The sequence below is a fragment of the Patella vulgata genome, chromosome 9 (genome assembly GCF_932274485.2).
Source record: "Patella vulgata chromosome 9, xgPatVulg1.2, whole genome shotgun sequence".
Taxonomy (NCBI): domain Eukaryota; kingdom Metazoa; phylum Mollusca; class Gastropoda; family Patellidae; genus Patella; species Patella vulgata.
Genome location: NC_065887.2, coordinates 34,521,657 through 34,534,029, shown reverse-complemented (window position 1 = coordinate 34,534,029; position 12,373 = coordinate 34,521,657). Strand labels below are relative to the sequence as shown.

At 37.5% G+C, this 12,373-nt stretch overlaps 2 protein-coding genes across 2 annotated transcripts; one reads left to right on the top strand and one right to left on the bottom strand.

Annotated features, from left to right (window-relative positions):
* Window positions 1-119: 119 nt before the first annotated feature.
* On the bottom strand, window positions 120-3,445 carry LOC126807798 (uncharacterized). The gene is made up of 2 exons (XM_050532626.1): window positions 3,017-3,445; window positions 120-1,914 (listed from the first exon to the last, which is right to left on the bottom strand). Exons 1-2 carry the CDS (start codon window positions 3,437-3,439, stop codon window positions 1,468-1,470), a joined length of 870 nt encoding a protein of 289 aa, XP_050388583.1. The 5' UTR covers window positions 3,440-3,445; the 3' UTR covers window positions 120-1,467.
* A 1,564-nt stretch (window positions 3,446-5,009) lies between these two features.
* On the top strand, window positions 5,010-11,548 carry LOC126831876 (inositol oxygenase). The gene is made up of 2 exons (XM_050562525.2): window positions 5,010-5,874; window positions 9,610-11,548. Exons 1-2 carry the CDS (start codon window positions 5,184-5,186, stop codon window positions 9,783-9,785), a joined length of 867 nt encoding a protein of 288 aa, XP_050418482.1. The 5' UTR covers window positions 5,010-5,183; the 3' UTR covers window positions 9,786-11,548.
* Window positions 11,549-12,373: the final 825 nt, after the last annotated feature.

Here is a 12,373-nt window from a genome sequence, read left to right as displayed (position 1 = left end):
TTATTTTTCTGGGGGTGCAATGTACCCCCTGCACCCCGCTAGATACGGCCCTGACCCCCACCCCCTCGGGGAAATTCATAGCAGAACCGGGAATTAACTGTTGCGTTAGTGGCGCAGAATAGAGCAACGCATGACTAGGAAACTAAGGAAGGGAACTTCATATCTAGTCACACAGGAATGAACTATTGTTGTAGGACAGTATGGCGGTTCAGCCTGCTGAATAAATTAATATAATAATATATTAGGGAAAAAATAAAGACAAAGAACACGGACTTACACACACATTTATTAATATTGACCGTGCATATAATCTATAAATTTACATGTTTGATGCCATGTATTATTCTTATAAATGTTTAAATTGATCTGTTCTGTGTTGCTACTGACTCTTTTCCACAACAAGGAAAACTTTAATGGACTGCAAACTATATATATAATTATGGTTTTAATCTAATCATATTCTATTCGCAACAACCCATAATTTCTAATCAAATTTTCAAATAAATCTTAAAATTAATTTATTTTAAAAAGTTAATGTATAATTAAGCCTATCTGTGTCATTGTAGAACTGTATCCTATTTTCAAAACAACCTTTACAGTGTCAATAATTTATATTTTACTTTTTAACGGCCCATACACGTTCAATTTTTTCGTCAATTAAATGATGTCAATTGATTTATTGTTGAAATTGATCTTGCCCACACACGATCAATGTTTTATCGTCAATTTTCATTTTGATAGAAAACTTCGAGTTGAAAGCATCTCTGGCACTAGCAATAGTTTTTGCCCTGGTGAACACTCCAAACCGAAAATGGGGAGCAAGTGGGCGAAAAAAAGGTTTCTGCGTCGAAGAGAACTCGGACATGGACGATTGCTAAGTAAGTTAAAGGACGATTAGCCGAATGATTACAGGAATGTCCTGAGAATGGACGCTGCGTATGACGAACTTTAGTGAGACCAATAGTAGTAAAAAAAGATACCATCATGCGTCAAGCCATATCAGCAAACGAACGGCTCAGTATCACACTGCGGTTTTTGGCCACTGGAGATTGTTTCTAAGATCTAAAATTCCCCACCAGAACATCACCACAAGCAATCGGAGGGATTGTTTTTGATATAGCGGAGCCACTATACAATGTCTCAAACGCCAGCAAACTATCAAGGTAAGAAAATTATACAATTCACGAACGTGTTTATTTTACCGAATCTCACATCTTGGTGTTCGTCATAGCAATTACAATTAGCTTAGGCTCAATTTCAAGTTACATACATGTGTACTTTGTACAGCTACAACAACATTCACTCCCAACTCTATACGGAGATCCATCCAGTCCAGACACTCCCAAGTATATATTATGAAAGTGACTGAGTGGGAGGTTCAATATTTGCAAAATAGTCAGCAAGTTCATGACGTGTTGTTCCAACAAAATTGCTACCAATTTCCTGGGTATTCACCTGAAAGACAGGCTATGTTCTGTGTGTGGAGGAAGCACTGCCAATGCTGTGCATGCTACATGGAGTAGTCTCACAAAACTCATTAGTGCAGTTGATCTGAACCGAGTTTCTGGTCAGAGTGCCACAGAGACCTTCGAATAGCACATCATTAATAGCTTTTTTAGCATAGAGCTGCTGCCTTGGATCCATCTTGCGTAGTTCGTTGGCCCAAGTTTTTGTCTGGTTGTCGTATTCGTCTTCCGACGATTCTTGTAGAAGACGAGTTGTTGCAAGTGAAATAAGTTCGTCCTTTTTCACTTCGACCCGGCGTTTCTTCGAAGCTGCAATTCCAAGTATAGGCGGTATGGATATGTTTGTATCAGCACGACTGGTCGACGGCCGTTGATGTCCTGGCTTCTGGGTGGATCCGGTATGAACCGACTTAGTGAGAACTTCATCCACCTCAACTAAGTCCTCATCCTGAAATATAAAGCAAATTTTGAATAGTATAAATCGAAATATATGTTATTCAATGATACGTTCCTATAGTTGATTTTACAATAAATGTTTACAGATCATAACATGTCGTTAGCGTAATAACATAGATTGAGGTTTCCTCGACGTTTTTGTTTTCAGATTCCACGTAAACCTGAAGAATGGATAGAGATCAGCAACGCTTTCACAACAACCTGGAATTTCACATACTTTGTAGGCGCACTCGATGGCAAGCATGCTGCGATTAAAAAACCGCCACTGTCTGGTTCTTTTTATTTCAACTATAAGAAGTTTTTTTAGTGTAGTCTTGGTGGCCCTCCTTGGTGCGGATTACGAGTTCATGACGGAGGGGTTATTGCTGCGACAGAATTCGTGAGAGTTCTTGATGATGGCAAGTTGGGTCCTCCCCGAACCCGCCCTTCTTTGACAGAATGATGTTACATCTATGCCGTACGTTTTTGTTGCCGATGACGCCTTTGCTATGCATTTGCCAAGGCCGAACCAGAGAATAGTCAACTATCGATTGAACAGAGCTAGACGAGTGTCTGAAAATATATTGGGCATTCTGACAGCCAGGTTTGGGGTATTTCAAAGGGCCATGCAGGTATCGCCAGGAAAAAAAACACACTTATAGCAATGTAATGCTGTTATCTACACAATTTCCTCCGAAAGAAATCCAGATGATATACAGGCCCTGGCGCTGTACACTGAGGTGATGCAAATCATTAGACGCATGCTGGAGAATGGAGGGCATTCCAGGGACAAATGGAAGGACTTCACGCAACAATGAACCGTAACGCCGGTAATACTGCGCGCCTTGTCAGATATCCTTTTCGACACTATTTTTGTACGCAAGGCAGCGTTTAGCATACACGCCTAGAACTGGTGACGGCCGTAGGATGATCCATTGATTATTTATCTGTATGGTTATAACATATCATATAGTGTGGGATACTTGACGTAGTGAATATGCTTGTTCTGGTATTTACATATAACATACGCAATGTGTACTGTTCTTTGTGATTTCAATTTTTGCTCGATCATGGAAATAACTGAAGTGTTAATAGTTAATTTCAAAACAACTAACCTGCATTGTAGTATCCTGGGTTGATTCTTCCTCGTCTTCCTGACTCTGTACTTGGACGATAATGCTGCTTCTTGAAGGAATGGTTGTCTCTTGGTCTCTCAGAAACAGCAAGGCTTCAAAATGCCACAAACTCGGAATATAAAGGTCTTCTGTCCCTGCTCCAGATTTAGCACTACGTTCCATTTTGCGTAGTTCAGATCGGAAGTTTGTGCGTAGGGCATTCAGCTTTTTTTTCATATCTTCAAGAGTTGCGCCCGGAAATTGTTCGTTGTATTTGTGAAGCAACACTTTGTATGCATCAGCTTTTTTGTCTCGATTACTATATTCATCGGATTTTATTTTCCATAAAGCCGGTAGCGATTTGTACGTTTCTATGAACTCCAGCAAGAATTTGCGGTCGGTATCTCTCCTTTTGTCACTCATGTTGTCGCTTCGACGAACGGGATGAAAATGAATTATTGATCAATACATTGACGCTTTGCCCACACACGGCCAATTTATTTGACGAGCTGTCAATACATATCAAAGGAACTTTGATCCGTCAATTAATTGATTTGTTTCAATTAATTCGCCGTCAATGTCCTCCACACACGTTCAATTGAATGTGTATGGACTGCTAGGCTACTTTTACCATTGATTTGTGATTCCTTTTACTTCCTGGGTTTTTTTTTTACCTTTTATTTATTTTTTTTTATTTTTTGTTTATTTTTTTTTTGTTTATTGTAAAGCCCGTTGAGAACTCTTTATTTGTCATAGTCTGCTATTGTCACGTGGTGTGGTTTCGTTCCCGTTAAGCTGCCCATACACGTTCAGTAATTCCGTCAATATTATTGGCTATAATATTGAACGTATGTTTGGGCTATATTGATGTAAAATATTGTCAATAACCATCACGGATCAAAACCATTTTGATTTTTATTGACGGTTCGGTCAATTTATTGAATGACAATATTGATCGTGTGTGGAGAATCTGTCAATAATTACGTCAATATTTTCATTCCATCGTCAACCTTGGAAGAGTAAACATGGCAACTGAGAAACAACCGCTGCATCTACTTTGAAAAATGCCCCAAAAATGATGAAATTATTGATGGAAATATTGAATCGTGTGTGGGCAATTCCCGTCAATATTATTGAGTCAATATATTGGGTCAATAATATTGATGATTTTATTGAACGTGTATGGGCTGCTTTAGACTATCATTAAATATTCTACAAATACGCTGGAAATGATGTTTTGAATGTCCGAGAACATCCCCCCTCCCTTCCCTCTCCGATGTCCCCTATAATTAATAATCATGCCCTCACCTTTTTTTCAGGAATATCTTTCTTTTGAAATATATGAACGACAGTATTAAAATTATACATATTTTAACATTTATTCGATACAACTATTATTTTTTATATATAATATTGTCCTTTTCATCCTTTGTTATAAATGCAATTTAACTCAATTTGGTCAAACGCGACGAATTTAAGACTATAAAGAGTGTGTTTGCCTCCACCCCAACCGGGTGCTAATCTTGTTTCGCAACCGCATAGGCCAACAAAATATTGTCAGAAATAAATATTCGCTTGGCCGCCTTTCGCATTACCACTGTGAAACAGACGGACACAGACGGTTAGTCCTAAAAGTTAAGGCCCACTGCAGATTTGGTCAAAGGTCACGAGATGTAAACAAGGCTAGCGCTAACCCTAACCCTAATTCTAGCCCTAATCTTTTCCCTAACCCACAATCTCGTCAACAAGGATTTGTCCCAACCCTAATTACATCTCGCGACATTGACGACATCTGCAGTGGGCCTTAACATTTAGATTTTACCCAGCCATTACGCCTCGTAGTTTCACATAGCAACGACGGTCAATAGTTTACAAAACCGATAGTCAATACGCTGCGCCTTCATTGATTGGCGGGTTTCTGGGTTATTAATAGATTTAAAATATCAACAAAACCTCGTGTCGAAGAAAACTGGTTTGAACCGGTTTTTGTGTGCTAGGCTGATAAACTCCATAGACCACTGGCCTCGTCTACTAAATATAAATCGGTCTAGTTAAGAGTGTAGTTAGTGGTTTCTGATAACAATCACGCTACCCAAATACATAGATCTCCAATTATATTTTATTTTGTTCCAGGCAAAGAAAAGGTGTAGAATCGCGCTTCAACACAATGGCTAATATAGATTTAATTGACGATTCTCAAGGTTTCGTTCTCAACGATCCGTCGGAATATCGACCAGAAGTGAAGGATAAATCCAAATATCGCGATTTCCGAATTCATAACATTCCTGATTATGTGGAGAAAACATACACAAATATGCACACTTCACAGACTTTAGAATTCTCCACACAGAAATTAAAGGATTGGTGCAAGTTGGATAAAGCAGAAATGAACATTATGGATGCACTTGATATGTTAAATGAACTAGTGGACGAAAGTGATCCGGATGCAGATTTCCCAAATTCTTACCATGCTTATCAAACAGCCGAGGGAATCCGAAAACATCACCCGGATAAAGACTGGTTCCATTTGGTCGGACTCATCCACGACCTAGGAAAAGTTATGGCTATTTGGGGAGAACCTCAGTGGGCTGTTGTTGGTGACACTTTTCCTGTAGGATGTTGTCCAGCACCGTCGATAGTTTTCGGCATAGACAGCTTCAAAGACAACCCGGATATGCTAGACGAGAAGTTGGCTTCAGAACTGGGAATTTATGATGAACACTGTGGATTGGACAATGTTGTTATGTCCTGGGGTCATGATGAATATCTTTACAGGGTGTTGAAGGGGAATAATTGCAAGATACCAGAAGAAGGTCTTTACATGATCCGATTTCATTCATTTTACCCATGGCATACAGGTGCGTATATTTTCTAACATGCTTTTGATTTGATTTTTAGATCGATTAATTTATGATTTTATAATTTTCATAATAATAATACCGGTAGCCTATATTTTAACATTTATTCAATATTTGTCTAATACTTTCTCATTACCAAATATCAATTGCAAAACCGCACATTGTTATGGTTAGAGCTAGAATTAGAAGTGGCCTATCACAAAAAGTTAAGTTATCACAAAATATATCTTAAGATTGAATAAAAGACTATGATAAGATTAAATAAAAATCTCATATGACGTATGCCGATATTTCTTGAAGCGATGACAGAAACAGCTACGACGGGACTGAATAAATCTCATATGTTGATATTTCTAAAGCGATAAAATCAGGTGATTATTATTTCAATGAAGCTGTAAGATATGGATCGGTAACTTTCTCGGCTGATTTCTATCATAACCTTTCATTTAGTTACCCCAAAATTTATGACAACTATATATTTAGACCTATGTACAAGAAACAAAACCGAGTCTATCCAAATCCAATTCTATTCAATTGTGAAAGTCATCGAGTTAAATTGTTCTTTAAAATGATTCAATTTTTTTGATTCTGGGAAAATCCATTTCTTATAGTAGCAAATGTTAACAAGCAAAAAATTAGACTCTGGCAAAATTCCCTGTTATACTTGACAAGTAGCTAAACACTAAATATGTATTGCTATATTCTCGTCCAAGATTTGGTGCAGTGTAACACAGAAGGTAGTGTACTAAATACTCGATGTGTTGCTTTTTTCAGAGTGTAACCGATTTATGACTAATGTTGGTTGTACTTTCCTTCACCTTGACTGATATACAATATTTATATGAAACACGGAACATACATAAAATTCTGCCATGCGAATTAACGATAACCTGAAACCAAAATATCTTTGCTTTCAAATGTCCGGGTCAGTGCGTTACAGTCTCTGATTTAACGTGCAAAACGTGAAGAAATAGCGAAATAGAGAGAGAGCAATGTGGTTCAACGCCCATTCTACACAAACTAGGGCATTTCGGGAACAACATATATATGGTTTAATTTTATTTCAATAATTCGCTTGCAGTGGGGGCGGGGAGAAACCGGAGGACCCGGAGAAAACCAACGGAGGTTGGATAGGCGACCCTACTCCTTGTCACATACAACCGGGAAATCGAAACCACGCCAGTTGACTCAAAGGCAGACCTTCTGATACAAAGCGCACGCACTAACCATTCGGCCAGTCCACCCCGCCCCCCCACACACACACGTGAAGAAAGGGCCCAAAAGACTGAAAATCACCGTTCAAAACACTAAGCCATTAATATAAGACCACTACAATTACTTAACATGGTTACGTAAACGCGTTGAGGGCTAACCACTAAAACTTCCGTATATAGACACGGTTATCTAGGCACTCGATAATAAATGAAATAAAATGAAATGGGATTTAACGTCCTACTGTTCTGCCCCGACTGGGATAATGAAGACGGGTACTTGGCAATAACATCGAATTTGGAGACTCGTGGAAATAGAAAGTTTGTAATGATACTATAATAAATATGAAATGAAAAATGAAATTTGGCTTAACGTCCTGCTGTTCTGCTCCGACTGGGTTAATGAAGAAGGACCTACGCCATGCAATGTGCTATGAGGGACATTTTGCCCGGACACTCTTATAGCCACGGTGGCTAAGTGGCGACGTAAGACGCTTGCTCAATGCATGGCGGTCGCGTGTTCGATCCGTGCATTTGCCGAGAAGAGAAAGTTCATCGGGATTTACCGACGTGTTTTCGCCTTGTCAGTGGTGTTAATGGTGCAGGACGGAGGGCCTGACAAGAACAGCTGTCTAGTCATTCGGATGGGACGAAAAACCGAGGCGCCGCGTATACATTGGCGTACACGTAAAAGATCCCTTGGCAATTGGAATTCGATATGTAAGAGAGGGTCATAGTGCCGCTGCCCGGGTAAAATTTCCCCTCATAGCACACTGTATGGCGTATGCCCTTGGCAATTGGAATTCGATATGTAAGAGAGGGTCATAGTGCCGCTGCCCGGGTAAAATTTCCCCTCATAGCACACTGTATGGCGTATGCCCTTCTTCATTAGCCCAGTCGGGGCCTACAGTAGACCGTTCGTTATACGTTGTCCCTTGCCAGGCCCGACCAACGCAGGGGTCGAACACGGAACTTCCAGGTTAGCGAGCCAACCTCTAACCCACTGAGCCACCATGGCCCCCCATCGTAAATAAGGCCAAGATTCAATAAAGTAACCCTTGGCAATTATTATTCGACATACGAGTAGGCTGTATTGGCGTATGTCAGTCAGAGCAGAACAGTAGGACGTTAAACCCCATTTCATTTGATTTCATTTCAATATTTATGTCGAATATAGTCTATTGGTATGTGCAGGAGAAATTTTTGCCAGAGCAGAGCTTATACCCTTTAAGTCTGCAATTAATGTAATTTTTAGTCTTCGCCTTATCATTTTTATTCAGGTGGACAGTAGACATGAGGCGTGACGGAAAAATGAATAAGGCCTAAGATAATCTTAGAAAGATATAATGAATGAATGAATCGCGATAGAATAAAGAATAGTTGTATTCATTTTTAAGAAATTTAAAGAATATTTAATGAGGTAATATATTAAATACAATAGGAAATAGATCATGTATAGACCTGGCAGGAATATATAAATATCTAATCATATACATGTACCGGTCTTGTTTGCAGGATAATAAATTAAACAAATTGGGAATGAATGCTCTAATGAATGAATGTAAATTTTAGCATAAACTTCAGGCTAAAGGCGGCACCAACCATCCAAATTCCCACAGCCATTATATTGACTTAAGTTACAGGTAATACAGTTGAGAGTCAACAGTGCATAAAGACCAACATGTATTGTGGTAGGTCAATACATATAAGTCGGTATGTATTGGAATATGTGATATATATTGGATATATCATTATCTGATGTAGTTGTTGTGGTATTATAGTATAATTTTTTATACTATTTATTCATCCACAGTTTGTTTTGATTTTGTCATTTTAATGTATGTTTTTCCCTGGAAACGGTCCAGTAATATAGTTAACGATAAGATATATCTTTCAATAAATCTGGTGATATGAAATCAGCCACATCATAATCAAGCTTTTCGTACTGTTCAAATAAAGGTCATGGAAAGACACCAGGTGTCGATTGTTCAAAACTCAATTATATAGTAGTAGTTGTTTATTAACGTCTCACCAGTTATAAATACACCACATTCAAAAATTATAATATACTAAGAATAAAAAGAAACTGCCATTCATTAAGAATTATGAGAGACGAGATGTACATTATATAGACACAAATAAATAAGCATATATTTTAACGATCCACTAAAATCTAATGGGTCGTTATCTTGCTAACGTGTCGTTTGTTCACGGCCCGTTAAATTTCCATTGATGGAAAGTCAATTTCATTATCATTTAGCTGATTCAAATTTGACATAGATTTTTTCAAAATAAATAAAATTCATCTCCGCATCCGCTGAAAAATATAATGATCTAAATCCGAGGAAGAAAATGATCAATGCATGGGGTATTTTTGTATTTGAATCAGTTAGAATAAGAATATTTATTTTCAGAAAATGATCAGGATTGCAGGATTGGGTAGTTATGGGATAATTTATGTTAAAGTTGTGCGACAAATCTTGTTTTCTTATCATAACGTATTAAATCTGTATTTATCTTTCAGGTGGCGATTATGAATATTTATGTAACAACAAAGATACCGAAATGAAAGCCTGGGTAAACGAGTTTAATCAGTTTGATCTTTACACAAAGAGTCCCGATTTCCCAGACGTCGAAGAAATTAAGCCGTATTACGAGGCTTTAATTGAGAAATACATCCCGGGAAAATTAAAATGGTAAAAGTTGCCGTTAAGGCAAATAAAACCAATATATGGTTAAAATAAAAATATTAATTCTTTCTATTATCATGACCCACAATGAATTTAAAATCGTAATATTAGAATTGTATTTAGATATTAGTTTAATACCCAATTCTCCAATCCATGATTCTTTTTATAATATTTAATAGAATTTACAGCGATTTCAAAATTCTGACCACCGATAACTAGAACCCCAACTCCTGTTCACTGCATTTATCAGGTATCTTTCGTTCCGTAGCATCGAAGATGTCCCCTCAGAAATGTACACTCGTGAGACTAGGAAGCTGGAGTTAGACATTTGTAAGGTTTAACCATGGTCCGTATATGGTCCATGGTTTAACTTTCATCATGGATTTCCCCTTTATCCACTACTATATTAGCAACTGTAATAGTTGACCAAAAGAAAGGTTAAATTACCATCGTATCAATGGATTGGTTGCAAGTTGATCAAAAAGTTTTCTTATTTCGTGCAGTTGGTCGTATTTGCCGTTGGCCCTGTTCGCTTTCCATATTTTTTTTTTAGATTCACAATGCGACAAGCGTTATTGATTGAACGGACGACTTAGCCGTAGTGGGCGTCTCTTCCATTACCTGACAACATATCTTTGAATTATTTGCTCAATTTCTTGCTGCACATTATGTTCAAGTTACTTGGATACGTGTGAGACTATGGGTTGCTGATTTTTTATTCAGGGGATCTCAGGGGATTATTTGGAGGGATAAAATTGTTTACGTTATTTTTCGTTTTATACAGTGATATTGTATTCTAAATGCATTGGCTAACAGCCTCATCCACGTCCAGTGGTCATTTACTGTTTGTTCAGTGATATTTGACTTGTTAACGTTTAATATCTTTTTTCTTGGACACATTAGTTCCATATTATATATTCTCAGCTCCTGGCGTGCTAACTTTACAAATCGTATGTCCGGAAAAGGGTGTTATTGATTGGCTTGGCTGCTATTAACAACAACCCAAACAACGTAGCATATTAACTTACAGGCACCGTGTGCAGCGGTACCCACTGACGAGACAAATAGATATAAAATGTCTGATTCAAGTTCGGTTCAAACATGTTCAAAAAGAAAAATTTCAGTGCGGTGTTGACCAAATCATATCATGCTCCCTTCAAAAAACTTACATTTTTCAGCATGTCTTATCACTTGTGAATTTGAAATCCCTCTAGATGCGTTTTTTTAACGGCAAGGTCATATTTTAAGTAATCCGTTAAATCAGATGCAGTGTCATAAATGTCTAGGCATATATATTTCTGAGCCCAACACGCTCGCAGTTGAGAATGTAAATAATAGGGTACCCGAATGCATCGAGTATTTGTTGACTGCCCCCCTTTTCTTGTAGTACAATTTACATAGGAGTGTGCATTTATCTAGTATATAAACTATATTTAATATTCACAGAGATAGAACTATTTACATATTACATTTTTTATCCATTTAATATCACGTTTTATATGTTAAAAATTCCTTCAACGTTAGATTGTAAACAATTTCATTATAACTATGTTAGTTATTATATCATCTGTATTTTAAACAGAGGTTATTGTGGATATTATGTTTTTAATAATATCAAGATTTGTTGTGGATATTGCGTTTTTAATAATATCACGATTTCTTTATTATTTTAAGAATATTAAATTAATTGACTATATTAGTCAGATATCTTTTGTATGTTTGTCTGAACGTATAATACATTATCGAGTAATGCAATAAAATATATTTGATACATTTATTTGGTATTTATGAAATTTAAAAAAAACCCCAAACTTTATTTGTTGCTTATAGCTGACAAGGATATGCTAAACCAGACACACACACCCACCCCCGCACCCGACAACGTCTTTTAGGCAGATATAGTTGTTCACCTGTCTAAATATATCCGTATCATTAACCTATTTTGGTAGAATCTGAACATTTCAGTCACGTTACACATCCATGATAGCATTTCAGCGATTTCACCGGTCTTCGCCAGATTTGGGTTTTTGAACCACGTCACCCACAATCCTGAAGCAGTGGTAACGAGTATATCATTACAATCCCATATACCGACTTTTTCTCGAAGCAGTGGTAATTGACATTACCGCCCTTACTATTGCCTCTGAACTTCATTTAAGAGATTGGGGAATCCTATGGAAACTACAATGCGTGTATAGTGAAAGCTGGGCCCATAAAAGGGATGTTAGTTCAGAATGGTTCAATTCTGTTCTGTGTTTACAAAGATATGAACTGAATATTCGACATCCTCAACTGACAATATAAACGGGATATCGTCAAGAGCTATAGCCAGGGCTACCTGTAACCTTTTCTGAAATATTTTGACAAGCATCATTTTAACAATCGGATTGAATCCGACATATGTCACAGATATAACTGACTATAGATTTGACATGACTGATTATAATAATGATTGATCAACAACCAGAAGTCGTCATGTAACTCGTGGCGGACATCTATCTATCTTGTCTACGATAATTCGCTGAATAAGGCTAACTTGGGTTTATTGCATTTACAAATACACAGGACATAAGAATTATTTATCACTGAGTGACTATG